We start from the raw sequence: 15,282 nt of genomic DNA, 5'->3' as shown, positions 1-15,282 counted from the left end.
GGATTAACAATTGGGTTCTCTTTTTCTTTTTCAATTTATTTATTTTTTCTCTTTTACTTATTTTTTATGTTATTCTTTATTTGATTTTATATTCTTTGTTTTTGTATTTCTTTTGCAATTTTTATTATTTGATTTTATATTGTAAATAAAATGTCTATAATTGTAATGTAACTAACTACCATTGGTTTGCATCTCTTACTTAAATTTTTTTTTTTTGTTTGCAAATTTGTTAAGGTTAAAGTCACGTGTATATTTTTTTTAACTGATGCTTTAATTTTTAATTTATTTGGGTATAAATTGCTTGTGCTGCCTACGGTTGAGATTGGAACCTCAATCGTCCGTTTTGCACGACTAGGAGTGTAAGTTTGGCCCTTATGGCCTTGACCTGCCCTAAGCCGCCTGAATAGAGTTTGGGCTCAAGATTTTGGCCCTGAGGGCGAGTTAGGACCAAAATATTATGGCCTTGATTAGGGCCAAGGGCAGGTCTGGGATTACTCTTTGGCTTGTTGGGCCTGTCCTGACCTGTCTCTGATTTTTTGCCCTGACCCTGGCCCTGATTCTAACCTAATCCTGACCCTAATTTTGTCCTTGATGTTTGATCTCAATGAATTAGGAACATGGACATGAATATGGCCAATCAGGGCCAAGGCTAGAGTTAATGAGGTTTAGGAACAGGGCCAATTAGGGCAAGAATGGGTTTGACTTGGCCCTATAGGGCTTAGGGTCATTGACAATAATCCTTGACCCTGAATTAGGGTTAGGGCGGGAATAGACTTAAATTATAATAAAAGGGCTGGGCTTAAGATTGCAAAAGCCCAGCCCTGTTGCAGCCCTGAATTTTCATCGTTTTGCAAAATGAACGCCGAGATCGAAATCCGTAAGTTGCAGATGTGATCCATCAAGTATGCAATACCCAAGCCAAATGTTCAAACTTGACATGCGAGGGGCTAGCACTAATTAATAACTAGGCGACCAGATTGACATTGGGGATCGAAATCCGTAAGTTGCAGATGTGATCCATCAAGTATGCAATACCCAAGCCAAATGTTCAAACTTGACATGAACGAGGAGGTACTAGCATCTAATTAATAACTAGGGGCGGAACCAAGATTGAACATTGGGGGGGGGGGCCAATATACCTGGGCCAACGCGGGACTCACCGTGGGTCTCATCTCATAAAATTTTCTTATATTTTGACGTGTGGGGCCTACATTAACAATTTAGGTAAATTAAGTTGAAATTCTAAGCGAGATTTGAATTTCCATTAATATGAATGAAATTTTAGGGAAAAAATTAAGAATTAAAAAACAAATCAATGATTATGATTAGATCTGATAAAATCAATGGCTGAATTCTCAATGGTTGAATTCTAACGAGATTTAAATTGCTATTAGTAGAATCAAATTTTAAGAAAAAGAAAGAATACTAAATAAAAAAAAAAAATTATACTTTATGAAATGAATACTAGAAAAATCGTGAGTGTGAGAGAGAGAGGAATAATTTGAAAAAGAGAGAATGAATACTGATAATTGTGGAGAAGATTTCGGAAAATTCCAATGTCTGTTAACTACTCCAATATTTTGTGAGACGTGTGAGAAAAAAAACAGAAAAAAAATAGGAATAAAAGAGGAGATTCATGAGAGAATAAACAAGAATGAAAATATAAGAGAGAATATAGGGAGAAATTCATGGATAGTGAGTTAGTTTTTAATTTGAATTTAACCTTTATTCTTTAAAACTAGGGGTTTAATGATAACCATTTGATTATGATTAAGAATGACATTTGTACCCATCATCTATATCTAAAATTTTTATTTTTAATTTTTGGAGGGGGCCAAATAGTGGTATTTCACAAGTAAAGTGAGAAAAATAGGAAAATATGTAGGCATTTTTAAATTTTCAAAAATCCGGAGGCCATGGCCCCCTCCGGTCCCTACATGGCTCCGCCACTGTTAATAACCACTTCTTTTAAAATGAATTGCTTGTTTCCTAACCACTGAAGTAGACTTGAAATGAACTGCTTCTCTAAAATTAGGGCAAAGAACAACAACATCCACTAGAACATATCATTCAATATTCTAGAGCATATCAAACTAATAAAATTTCATGCTTCCTAATCAACAAATTACTCTTCAATGTTTTACAACCCAATAGTACATTTTTAGCTCAACCCCTGAGGAAGTAAATTGTGGTGCGCGCAAGCTGGCCCGGATGAACCTCAGTTCAAAAAAAAAAAAAAAAAAACAGTACATTTTTAGTTCCTCAAGTTACAAGTTCCAACCCAATAAAAACATTGTATATAGGAGAAACATAAAATAAGAGTCAAAAGAATTAAGAGCAAATTAGGAAGATTTTTTTGTAGTTATTTGTTGACATAATGCATTATTAGTTGAGAATAGAATGCCACCACTGAATAGAAACTACAGAGAACTATAACTTATGAAAACCTAGAAATTCCATACCCGAAAAAAAAAAAAAAAAAAAAAACCACCACGAAATTCCATCGGATAGCATGATTAACAAGGATTTCACTCAATGCCGCTACCAACTAACAAGGACTTAACCTTTCAGTTACCAACAACTCCTCGTTCGCAGGAGATCAAACGGAAACCCTAAACCATACAAGAGTTAAAATAGGACCAAAACAAAGGAAAACACTTCGTTCAGAAGGAGATCAACGAAAATGAACCCTAAACCATAAGAGGGTTCAGAAGGAGAGTGAAAGAGAGTTCGAAGATCGACATACCAGTAACAGATTTGGTGTAGCAGCTCTCTCTCTCTCTCTCTCAGAGTCGCGGTTAGGGCCCATAGAAATGAATCCAGCGATTCATTGGTTTATACAGTAAGAGTGGAATCCTTGGGTTCAGCTCAAACCCATCAGAAAAATTCTAATTTTTAGGCCAAACGCATGTGTAGCAAGCAAAATCAGAATTACTGCTTCTCTGTTCTGCACTTCTGCTCTATTGCAGCCCAGACAACTTCCTCGGGATTAGTGGAAGCCTTTTTTTTTTTTTAATTCCTTTTTTTTGACCAAACCAACAGTTAGAGCGACAAGATATCTTTAGTAAACAACCGAGCAGATATCCCTGTTGAAGCCTTTTTGATATGGGATTTCTGAGTAAAATAGCAAGCGTACTTGGGTTTCAGAAAAACGATCGTGAAGATGTGATCGATGAAGATGAAGAGGCAGATGACCATCATAATCTTGCGGACAAGGCAAAAACTCGTCAATCCACCTCAGGATTTAGTGTTCAAGTACCAGTTGCCGTTGATAGAGCTCACGCGGTACCCGTTCTTACCCTCTGCGATCACGGCGATGGCGGAGTCCAGGTTTTATTTTCTTTTTATCCTTCTTCTCTATTTCTCACTCTATTTGTGTTACTTTTGTTTTTTCTTCCACATTACTCTGGTTGGTTACCAGGGGAAGGATACGTAGAAGAGTTGGTTCTGCTCGCAACTTTGTTTCTCAAGGTCGAATTATTTTCTGAATTATTAATGGGCGAGATTGGAGAGTTCAATTGGTGTTTTTCTTGATTTGTTCCTTAGCAATTATCTCATAGGAATGGTTTCTGGAAGGTTCCCCGGGGATGGGGATGGAGTGGGATTGGTTTTGCTGTGTTGAAACTTGGAAGCCATTATTCCGTTGAAGTGCATGCCAAAATTTGAACTAAACAGTGCTAGAGTATAATTTTGATGGAATCAACTAGATTTTGGAGAAACAGTGTTCATTCATTTCAACTAAACAGTGCTAGAGTTTAATTTTGATGGAATCAACTAGATTTTGGAGAAACAGTGCTCATTCATTTCGCCCTCCTGTTTCAACTTGGACATGTGGAATTAGCAAAGTTTCACCGTACTTTTGTTGGTTTTGATACCATGGTTTAACCATGACTTCTTTTAGGTTCTCCTTGACTTTCCCGTTTTCCCATGTTGCGTTTTGTTTTCATAGAAATACACTAAACCTTGGTCTGAGTTCGTTAAAGTGACTGTATTGTGCACAAGAAATTAAAACATGGTCATTCCTTTGCTAATATGCTTCAAAAGAAGGCCATCCTTTGCTTCCTTTGGGTTAATGTTCATATTACCAGAGCTTCAGGAGGAGTCCATTCAGTTTAGGGAGACGAGCTGACCATAGAACAAAATTTGGTCGAAACTTGCAAATTTCGACTGAAATTCCCATTTTGGGAACCTCGAAACAAAAAACTAGGGTTCCAAAAAAAATCCCAAGTTTCGATTGAGACCGTCGAAATTTTGTCGAAACCTGGTTCATGAGAAGGAAAAAAAAATCTCAAATTTCGTGAGAAACATGAGAAATTTTGTGGAAACATGAGAAATTTTGTGGAAACCTGAGAAATTTTGTGAAAACCTAAGAAATTTTGTGGAAATCTGAGACTTTTTCCTGTAAGTTTCGTAGCTTTCACAAATTTTCAATTTTTTGTTTTTTTCATGTTTCCTTAATACCACGAGAAATACTCCCTCCATCACAACTTCCCTATCCAAATTGTGTATTCCCTTAGATTGGTTATCCTAGGCATGTTGATGACCAGACCTATAAAGTTACAGTTGTCGATTACTTTGACAACCATAGGCATAAAATGTTATGGGATGTCTATGTTTGTTGGTTGGAGGAGAAGATGTTACAGGTATAGTACTACTCAGCTCACAGGATGGATCCATCGAGGCACTCCTCTTAGCACTGAGTTGTACTTTCCTTCTATTGTCAATTACTTTGTATTTGATGTTTTGAAATTAGAAATTATATATTGAATGTTATGTACGTAAGTGGTTAAGTTTATAGTGTACTTCTTGGGCAACTCTAAATTGATGTTATGTACATTGAATGGCAGATCTACATTGACTTTTTTAGCAAAGTGCATGTGTCAATGTGTTTTTTATACTCTAATTAGCTTAAATGCAGAGTCTCACCCTAAAATACTCCCTAAAACTTGTCAAAACTTGCACAAAAAAGTCCTAAGTTTCCTCGAAATTTTTTAGTTTCCCACCTAGGCTTTCCATTTTCACCTTGTCAAAACTTGAGTTTCCCTCGAAATTTTTTCTATGGAGCTGACATGATCAAAATTCCATTGCTCAATTCGGATGTTTGCCAAGTAAGGTCAAATTATGAAGAGACATGAACCAGTCTACAATGGTACTAAAGCTTTAATTGATTGGCATTGCCATCATTGATGTCATGTTGCCTTGCAAGAAGTAAAATGATTGATGTCCGTAGTAATATGAACTGAATATAGGTTCCTTGGTGCTTTTCCCCCTTTTTTCTTGTGGAAGCAGGTGTCTCAACAATCACTATTCTTATTGATTCTTAATTATGTTATAGAATCTAGGAGTCAAGCACATGTTTTTGGTGATGTTTAGTTACAGTTGAGAAGTCAAACTTGAAGTTTAGAAATGTTGCTTCGTTGTGGTGATCTTGGTTCTTCTAAATCAAATTTTAGTGTTCACTCCAGCCATGGTGGGATTATCTCCATTTTCCTACTTTTTGGCTGAATTTTTTTGAATTATTTGATTCATGGTACTAGAATATCTGATACTAGTATATATCTTTCATTATTGATATTGGAGAAAGATTTCTCCCCTTCTGAAATGGTTGATCTAATTGATGTGATGTTATGTGCATGTGGAGAAGATGAGAGAAGAGAGGGGAATAAATAATTTAGATGAAAATAGAAAAGATAGGAATTTAAGACCGGGGGGGGGGGGGTGGAATGGGGATGGGGAAAGTTAAAAGTACTTCTAACCAAGCTTTGGGATTACTCTTGGCTTATCCTTAGCTCGAAAGATTTTGATTTGATTTAAAAGCCCCTTTTTTCTCTATTATCTTCAGTTAATTGAAGAAATAGAGTAAGGAAAAATATTTTTCCTTTTAAACATGTCTAACATGGCTAACCCCATTTACTAATTTCATTAACCCATAGAATCCCACATAACCCCCCCCCCCCCCCCCCCAAAAAAAAAAAAAAAAAAAACTCCGTTAATCCCCATGAAGGTAACTGATAGAATAACTGAGACCTTCCTTTTGTGCAGAATTTGATCTTCCCGTTGTCCATCCCCTTTGTCCATAAAATTCCTTTTCCCTTAAGAATGTCCTTGTCCCCAAGGACAAGAATTAAGGACCCAACAAGATCCCATATTCTAATAGAGCAAACCCTAATTGATGTAGCATGAACAGATACAGACATTGCTATGGGGAATGACATTTTTCTCTTCATCCTATCTCCCTCCTTACAAAATTTTAAGCTTTAAACATGTTTACTTTGAAGCTCTAGACATCTTTACTTAGATGGGCATGATGCTTGATCGGCATTTGTTGGACTTTCTTTCTTCTTCATATTTTTCTTTGTCATCTTCTTGATCATCTTCTTCTAACTCTTTTTCTTTAGGTGCTCCAGGAGTATTGTTATTTCTTCTTTAAACTCTACCAAACTCTATTGAACATGTTGAAAACAATTTCACCATCTTGTTGGAGATTGCCATTATATCTTGAATCGATGAAGACATGACCTTTATGATCTCTATCCTTGATTCCTTGCATTTATACAATCAGCTAAGTTTGATTACAATTTGTTACATGCACATAGGGAAGATGAGAAAAGATGAGGAAATAAATAAATTAAGATGGAAAAGAAAAAAGATAGGAATAAAAAAGGTCAAAAGCTTTACAACTAAGCTTTTTGTATATCTAAAGAAAAGCAATTAGTCAAAAAAGTTTACCATTTTTATCATGTCAAACATAACTGACTCTCTTCCCCTTTTCTTGTTTCCGTCATCTACGGTTTCGACCGTGCTATTGATCGAGCTTCCCTTTGGGAGGAGATTTGCTCTATCTCTTCTGTCGCTCCAAATCTCCCTTGGGGTATTGGTGGGGACTTTAATATCATCCGATATTCCCACGAGCATGTCGGAGGCTCCACTCTGGATCCTATCGCTGTTGGAGACTTCAATGCCTGCATTGATGATTTGGGTATAGCCGACCTCCATTAGTCCGGCCATCCCCTCACTTGGCATAACCGCCATTCGTGCCCGGCCAGGATAGCCTTTAAACTTGACCGCTTTCTCGTTAACACTTCTTGGCTATCCTCTTTCCCCCCTCCTGTGCCTCATTCTCTAGTTCCACCACTCCCCTTGTTTCTTCCACCTTTCCCCTCCCCTTTCCTTTGGCCCAGAGCCTTTCAAATTCTTTGACATGTGGACCTCTAGCCCTTCTTTCATGCCCGTAGTTCAGGAAACTTAGGCTAAACTTGTCCATTGTCACTCTCTGCCTCTTATTGCCTTTGTTTGAAAGCTTCGCAACACCAAGGAAGCTCTTCATTCTTGGAACTCGTCTACTTTTGGCAACATCTCTCAGAGTCTCCACCTGCCGCTCGAATCTTCAACTCACTCAATCTCTTCTTCAAAATGATCCCTCCCTTGTTGAAGAAGAAAAATCCCTCTCCTATGAACTCTCTTCGCTCCTCTCTTTCGAAGAAAGCTTTCTTCACTTGAAAGCTAGAATCAAGTGGCTTGATATCGGGGACTCCCATTTTGCTTTCTTCCACTATTCTTTGAAGGCCCAGAATAATTTCAACTCCATCCCTTCCCTCATCGCAGGAAATAGTGCTTGTATCTTTGACCCCGCCAGCATCAAGGAAGAGATTGTCTCCTACTTCTCTAACCTCCTCTCCCCGCCATCTCTCCTTGATCGGACTCCCCTTCCCTCCAATCTCATCAATAAATTCATTGAGCCGTCCATCATTCCCTCTCTCTGTGCTATCCCCTCCTCGAAAGAGATCCTCTTAGCCATCCGCTCCCACAGGCCTAATAAGGCCCCAGGTCCCGATGACTTCAGCATGGGTTTTTTCCTTGCCTCTTGGGATTTCATTGAAGATCATCTTAATCGTGCCATCCATGACTTCTTCTTCAACCCTTCTCAGCTCTTGCCTATTAACCAAACTTTCCTTTGCCTCATCCCCAAGAAGCAAGGAGCCTCCTCTTACTCTGATTTTCAGCTATTTCCCTCTGTAACATTCTCTGCAAATTCATTTATAAAATCCTAGCGAATAGGCTAAAAAAGGCTTTACCTTCGCTTGTGAGCGTCAAGCAATCTGCTTTTATCTCGAGTCGTAGTATCTCAAATAACATTCTTCTCTGTGCGGAAATTGTCCGCGATTTTGATAGATCCGCTCACTCCCTGACCGCGCTCCTCAAGGTAGATCTCCATAAAGCCTTTGACTCTATTCGTTGGGACTTCATCAATGACATTCTCTCTTCTATGGGTTTCCCTCCCCCTTTCATCCATTGGATTGAGACTTGTATCTCCCCCCCCCCCCGATTCTCCATCATCACCAATAGTTCCCCGGTGGGATTCTTTCATTCCCAGGTGGCTATTTGCCAAAGTTGTCCCCTTTCCCCCTATCTTTTCTCCCTAGCCCTTGAGGTCCTCTCCTGCATCCTTCAATCCAGAACTGATCATCTTCTCATCTCTCCCATTTCCAAGTGCAGGTCCCTAAATCTCACCCATTTCGCTTTTGCAGACGACCTCATGATCTTCTCTAAAGCTTATCACCTTTCCATATCTTCCATCCTCTCGGCCCTCTCGCTCTTCGAATCCCTCTATGGTCTTCGTGTCAATCTCAACAAGTCCACTCTCTTTCTCTCCGGTGTCTCCAATCAACTTTGAGCTTCCCTTCTCCATCTTTCGGGCTTCAAGCCCGGTTCCTTTCCTGTGGTCTATCTCGGCCTCCTTCTCATTCTTGGTAGGCTTACTAGCCACCATTGCCTCCCTGTGCTCGAACATATCCGTAAGAAGCTTCAGCTTTGGAAAGGCAAGCTTCTCTCCTATACTGGTAGGGTGGTCCTCATCTGCTCTGTTCTCCAATCTTCCTACCTTTATTGGTGTGGAGTTTTCTCCATCCCCAAATCGACCATCCAAGCTATGGAACCCTTGTTTTGTGCCTTTCTTTGGAAAGGGTAGGAATCCTCTCGCTTCATCCATTCGGTTAGTTGGTCATCCTTATGCCGGCCTACCTCTGAGGGAGGCCAGGGTATTCGCCAGATATCTAATGTTAACTCGGCTTGCCCTCTAAAACTCTAGAAAATTGCCTCCAAGCATGATTCCATTTGGGTTAAGTGGGTCTATTCTTACCTCCTCCGATCCGACTCCTTCGGGCTACTTCCATGCCTTGGTTTGGAGAAAAATCCTCTTGCTGCGCCCTCTCGCCATCTCTGCCATTTCTACCTCCGTTTCTTCCGGTTCCTTCACTTTCTTCTGGCTTGACCCATGGCATCCGATGGGAATTTTTTTCAACCATTTTGGTCCCCGCACTGTTTATGATACTTGTATCCCCAAATCCACCCCCTATCTGCATTCATCTCAAATGGCTCTTGGTCCCCTATGCCTCTCACCATTCTCACACAGGTTTGGGAGTCTCTCCCCCATCTCTCGTGTTCTTCTTGTGACCTCACTATTTGGCTACCTTCCCCCACCAAAACCTTCACCACATCCTCAACCTGGAACCTTCTCCAGTCCCACAGCCCTAAGCCCCCTAGCCCCCTTTGGTCTAGTTCAAAGGCTTCATCCCTCGTCACTCCCTAACCCTTTGGAGGGCCCTTAACCTTGCTCTCCCCACCCGGTCTTTCCTTATTGACCCCCATATGTCCGTTAGCCCCAACTGCATCTTTTGTTGGAATGGTTTGGAAGACCTCAACCAATTCTTTTCTCTTGCCCTTTCTTGAGATCTATTTGGGGAAAAGCCCTAGCTTCTATTTGGCCCCGTTCGAGGCGATCCTTCGGTTTTACTCGTGATTGGACTTGGATTTTGAAAAACTTTGCAAGTACTTCTATTTGCAATCAAATGGGTAAGCTAATGTATTGTGCCTCTATCCATCACCTTTGGTGGGACCGCAATCTCCGCAGATGGACTTCCAAATCCTGTTCTATTGATAGGATTTGGAATGCCATCTATTTTGATGTTTTTTCTAGACTGTTAGCTATTCCCCACCCCCTTGATGATACCCCAAGGATCAGGCTTATTTTTGTCTCCTGGGCCTTTGCTCTTCTTTTTGGTCTTCTGCTTGAAGTCCTTATATTCTTGCTTGTCTTTTAATATAATTATTTATTCAAAAAAAAAAAAAAAAAAAAAAAAAACCCATTATTGACTCCATTTACCCTAATCCCACTCATCCATAAATCCTACAAGATCCCACTATGCCATGAGTTCTCAAAAGGAGCTGATTAAATACTCAACATTCTCCCTTAATGCAGAATTTGTTGGCTCTATGCTTATGTGGCTTCCTCCATTTGTCCATAACATGTGATCTTTGATAGGACAAGAGTTTTTTTCCCCTCCCTTTCCCAAAAGTGTCATCTTTTGTATTAGGATTTCCTTTTGCTGTGAGTTTGCTTCCCTCAACACAGTTAATGCTGGCCATGGGCTTAATTTGTTTCACATGCCAACTTGTTTTTGAGCTCCCTTTTCTTCTGGTCACTTAATAAGATTTCCCAACATGGAAATCTTGATTTAGGTTCACCTCTTCAGGGTTGCATCTCTTGGTTCAGCTGGTTCCTTAGGCCTTACTCAGGTACTCTGACAAGCCAAACTTTCACATAGCGCTGTCTAATAATTGGACGTTGAAAATGACAAAATATGTATGTCTGCATGATGTAGATCTGAATGTATTTTTCAAAATACAATAGTCGCTTTGCTACCTACAACTTGTACAGTAACTAATAAACAATGCGACTCCCATCACATGCACATAAATGTTTTCTGCACCAGACTAGTTTACACATGTTTCTGCTAACATTATATGTGCATACGCCAGAAAAGTTTCTAAAAGAGAGGGCATATATGAGCCTTCTAGTTCTTTAGGTTACAAACAGAACTGATGCAATGTAGGACACATGTAAGATATGTAACAACAGAGTAGAAAACAGTGACAGAGAATATTACATATTCTGAGGTTAACCTGGTTACACACTTACGCCTTACCTTTTGGACCATGTTATCACCCGGACAACACTAATGTAGTGATCTGTTCTAACCAGTTAGTTTGATTGCTTTGTCTGATGGCAGGTTTGTCCTTTTACATGACCGGCTCTTTTCTGCCATTATTTTTCTTGTTCCTTCTTTCTTTAATTCTTTCTGTTAGTTCATTTGCTTATGGTTATCTTGGTGAACTACTGCTTCACTTTCCTATTATTTCATTGCTTGGTATAGTACTTCTCTGGAAAAAAGAGGGGGGGGGAATGTGGTACCCAGTGCACAAGGCTTCTGCATTTAGCACCATTTAGGAGTACCACTAGGAGATATTTATTTTATTTTATGACTGAAGCACCGTTCATGATGAAAGAGCAACTGCATCAAGGCCTAGATGATTATTAGTAGATCTGTAGAGAAAGCTTGTCCTCTATTGACGATCATAAACAGGATATTGAAAGTTTATTCTTGAGAATTGCATGAAATGTTTTTTTGGATGAATGTATGAAACTTTAACATACTTTAAGCTACTTCTTGGGAATTGCCAGATGAACTGTCTCCAATGATGGTTTTCCATTGTCGAACTCTCTGATTCCATTTTGGCAAGTTATGACATGTAGTAGTTAACCTATAGGAGCATGTTGAGCTTCAAGTTCATGAGTTTCTATTGGGGTGGCTCTGTTACTTGTTGGCTTGTAGCTACTGCACCCGTTTCCTTTCATCCATTTTCTATTTTACCCTCCTCACTTTATTTTATATATTCTTTTTGGTACAATTGATTTTTATGTTTTAATTGACAACTTTTTGTTGCCAAGAGGAAAATAAGCTAAACAACAGAAAAGAGGATCATGTTGTCTACGAACTCGGAGATTTGATGAAAACTTAATAGGGTAAGAAGCCACATAGGGGTTCTGTTTTCACTTCACATCTTATCAGTTCATCTGCTATGCAATTAGCAAATGTCATTCTTCAGAAGTTCACATCCCCTCAGATTCGAACTTTTCTGGTCAGGTGGAATTGCCTCCAAAGACTTAACTGGAGTTAGACACTTCCACTTGATAACCAATGCTAAACCAGGGGGGGGGGTAGCTTTACCCATTGCATGAGACTTCCACAGAGGGATCTGGGAAATATTGTATGTTGCCTTTACCTCTGCTTTCACAGAGAAATTGTTTCTAGAACTAAGGTAAATTATCCTCAATGTATATAGCCACATGTTACAATCTAGTCATTTCCTCATCATTAGATTAATTATATGTTAGCTCAATTGGTCAACTCTGCAGATTCCAGATCCAATAGAGAGAAGAATTGGAACATTGAAGGTCCCTCTCCTTAGTATGGGAAGATAATCCCCTGTGGTCTCATAAGGTTGATCCATTCTCATCTCTGAAACTTCCTGTTCTGCAGGGACCGAGTTACCAGTCACCAGCCTTAGTGCTATTCATTCTTTTTCTCTATGCCTTTTGGCTTAACTGATTATACCACTAAAAGAGATCTTCCTCAAGAGCTAGCATTCCAATCTTAAGACCTGCTGTATAATTGCTTTTTCTGACTGTGAAGCTTTCTCCTTCAGCTTCCCTACCCATGTGTGGATCTCCTTGATATCAAGGAAGAGTTTAGCAGCTCAGCCTCATCCCTGTAAAATAGGGTCGGCTATCAAGGAACAGTTTGATACAGACGTTCGCATTTTATACTGTCACCACTTCCTGCAGTAAAGGAAACCGACATCCTCATCTTTCTACTGTCAGATAAGATATTTCTAACAGTCAAAAACCCCATCAATTGACTGAACTTTCCTGCTGATGTGTTCCCTGATTCATCTCACACTTTCTCTCTGTTGTCTGAAATAATAGACTTCATGGTAGTTACCGTGGTATTCAGCTTACTTCTCACAATGGTTACAGCAGCTGCTGTGGGTGAAATTCATGTTTCGCTAAGTGTTCGAAGTTCTTCGATTGCTTGGTCTTGCAGATATGGAAATTGTGAAATTTTACAAGTGTCAGATTGGTTAATTGTTGGTTTTTGGGCGCGCAGTGGGATTGGGGTGGAAAGGGAAAACTGGAGATACTGAGAGTTGGTGGATTTTTAATTAGAATTCTCAAGGGCAACTATTTCTTATGTAGAGGGAAATTTAATGGCCAGAAGGCCAGAAGGCTAGAAGGTAATAGCAACTCAGTACACCATGGGTTTACCAACCATGCTAGGCATTACCAATTAGTTACAGTGACTATCTAGATTGCACGGGTTTTGTAGTTTTCTTAGGGATTTGATTCCGTTCAGGATCAGTGCGTTTTAAAATTTTCTAGCATCTTATCTTTTGTTTTTATTAAATGAAAAATGTTCTTCGTTCTTCTACATCAAGATGCTGTGTTTTTCTTCTTTTCTGTTTAAAATTATTCCTATTTATTTTATGTGATCAGAACAACGTATGCCACTTTCTGCCGCGAGCACACAGTATTTTCTTTAGTAAAAGGAGAAAGAATAGTTCGCTCTGTGCTCACTGCGCTGCTGAGTAGCCAATCAAATGTTATGTAATGAACTTCAGATGTGAATTTTGATGTTGAAATGCTAAATATTACTGCATAAATTGTGTAATACTTACTCCTGCAAGGAACCTTAAGCTTTCCCATTTTCATTGTTGTTCAGAGCTTGAGATGGTTTGCAAAACGTCTACGGATAGACGAAGATTGGGATGTTGCGGAGGAGTTCCGTGAAGAGGTCTCACCAGAAACGTCAGCAGGTAAAAATAATCACAAGTCTGTAGCAAAGTTGGTAGTGAAGTACAGCGCACGACCAGTTATCCTGAAGAATCAGGCGATTGCCATTGATGGATCAATCAACCATCATGTAGAATTCCACGGCCGATTTCTGTGTACATAGAGACTGTAAGGAAGACTCCAAGCCTCCAATTTGGTTTTGAATTCTCTTTAAGTTCTTGAAGGGTTTTATTTCAATTATCAGTATTTCTTAGTAGGGAATTGCATGGTTCTGTATTATATCAAGCTCATGATAGAAGAAGCTGGAATCCACGGTTTTTATTTCTGGAACATCAGCCCAGATTAACTACTATCATAGGAAAAATATGTACATCAAGCTTTGAACATCCATCACAAACCTCCAACCGAGTTACTACTGTAACTGGGTTTTGCTCTCTCAATACTTTTGAGTTCAAATTCAGTTCTGTCCAATCAAGAACTGAACTCTGAAAGGAAGAACGTACATAATAACATCACAATTCACAACATCGCAGACGCAAGTTGTAGTTTCCAGAGAGAGCTATATATATAGATAAATATAGCAACATATCATGTATATATTTCATGGCGAGGTGGATCCGTGGAAGTTATTCGTCGGAGCTGCCGTTGGCAGTGGTGGCGGCGCGTCGCATGGGATACTCTCCACCTGGTGTCGGAATCGGACATTCATGTTCACCACGGTGGACGTGAAGGCGAGACGGCTGCATCGCATCATCTCTTGAACGAGTGGGACCTGTTGCAGCACCAGTAATAATCGGAGCTGCGGTTTGGCGTATCGGATACTCACCGCCGGGTGTCGGAATCGGATACTCATACTTGTTATGCTGGTCGTCTTGATGGGTGGCGCCGTCGTGAAACTCCATCTTTTCCTGGGCATCCTTGGCTTTCCTGCACTCATCGATTATCTCCTTCTCTTCCGGCATCTTCGCCGGTGCATTTTGGATCTGCAATCATTACATTATACATACAGTTACAGAGAGAGAGAGAGAGAGAAACAGGAAGAGATTCCACTATACCTTCTGGTTGGCTGCACCGGCCACGTTGCTGAGCTCCTCTTTCTCTGGATGCATGAGGAATTTTCTCACGAAACAAACAAGAAGAAATGTTAAGAATGGGAATTGTGTCTAAGTCTTCAAAACTCTAAACCCAAGAACAAGGGGTTGCTGCTTTCCTCTTTATAGACAAGTGGGCGGCTACCTAGCCTTCCTGTTTTCTGCCACGTAGTTATCTGACGTGTCGCCATTGGGTGGCGATATCGGGTTTCGGTCGGATAAACTTGTTCTGCCGGACAAACCAAAAAGAAATCTTTATCTTAATATATAAGCTTTGAGTCACGAGACTCCAGTTGGGCTATGTCATCATTTTCAGTTTTATCCCAAAACAGGATTGCGACAGCGATGGCAGATAAGGATTAAGGAAGCCGAGTCACTGACTCGACCCGGTCGGTTTTTTCGGTTTTGTGTCGATCCGGGGGCCGTGTTAGTGTTTCAAACCGATCTTCGAGTTGGACAAACTAGAGAACTTGAGACATTTACATCTTTCATTGAAGCAGT

The 15,282-nt window shown here is 39.9% G+C and overlaps 2 protein-coding genes and 1 non-coding gene across 3 annotated transcripts; 1 reads left to right on the top strand and 2 right to left on the bottom strand.

Annotated features, from left to right (window-relative positions):
* Positions 1-2,487: 2,487 nt before the first annotated feature.
* On the top strand, positions 2,488-13,952 carry LOC149013282 (uncharacterized). The gene is made up of 2 exons (XM_089158658.1): positions 2,488-3,330; positions 13,620-13,952. Exons 1-2 carry the CDS (start codon positions 3,106-3,108, stop codon positions 13,851-13,853), a joined length of 459 nt encoding a protein of 152 aa, XP_089014784.1. The 5' UTR covers positions 2,488-3,105; the 3' UTR covers positions 13,854-13,952.
* LOC149013283 (U5 spliceosomal RNA) lies at positions 13,369-13,483 on the bottom strand. Its single transcript, XR_016174274.1, has one exon. It is a non-coding gene; the product is annotated as a U5 spliceosomal RNA (small nuclear RNA).
* A 31-nt stretch (positions 13,953-13,983) lies between the features above and the next one.
* Positions 13,984-14,902, bottom strand: LOC149013281 (uncharacterized). The gene is made up of 2 exons (XM_089158662.1): positions 14,746-14,902; positions 13,984-14,673 (listed from the first exon to the last, which is right to left on the bottom strand). Exons 1-2 carry the CDS (start codon positions 14,797-14,799, stop codon positions 14,317-14,319), a joined length of 411 nt encoding a protein of 136 aa, XP_089014788.1. The 5' UTR covers positions 14,800-14,902; the 3' UTR covers positions 13,984-14,316.
* Between the last annotated feature and the right edge of the window lie 380 nt (positions 14,903-15,282).

Source organism: Hakea prostrata, chromosome 6 (assembly GCF_041222555.1).
Source record: "Hakea prostrata isolate BN-2017 chromosome 6, UWA_Hpros_2, whole genome shotgun sequence".
Taxonomy (NCBI): domain Eukaryota; kingdom Viridiplantae; phylum Streptophyta; class Magnoliopsida; order Proteales; family Proteaceae; genus Hakea; species Hakea prostrata.
The sequence above is the reverse complement of the archived record's forward strand: the minus strand, read 5'-3'. Positions and strand labels throughout refer to the sequence as shown.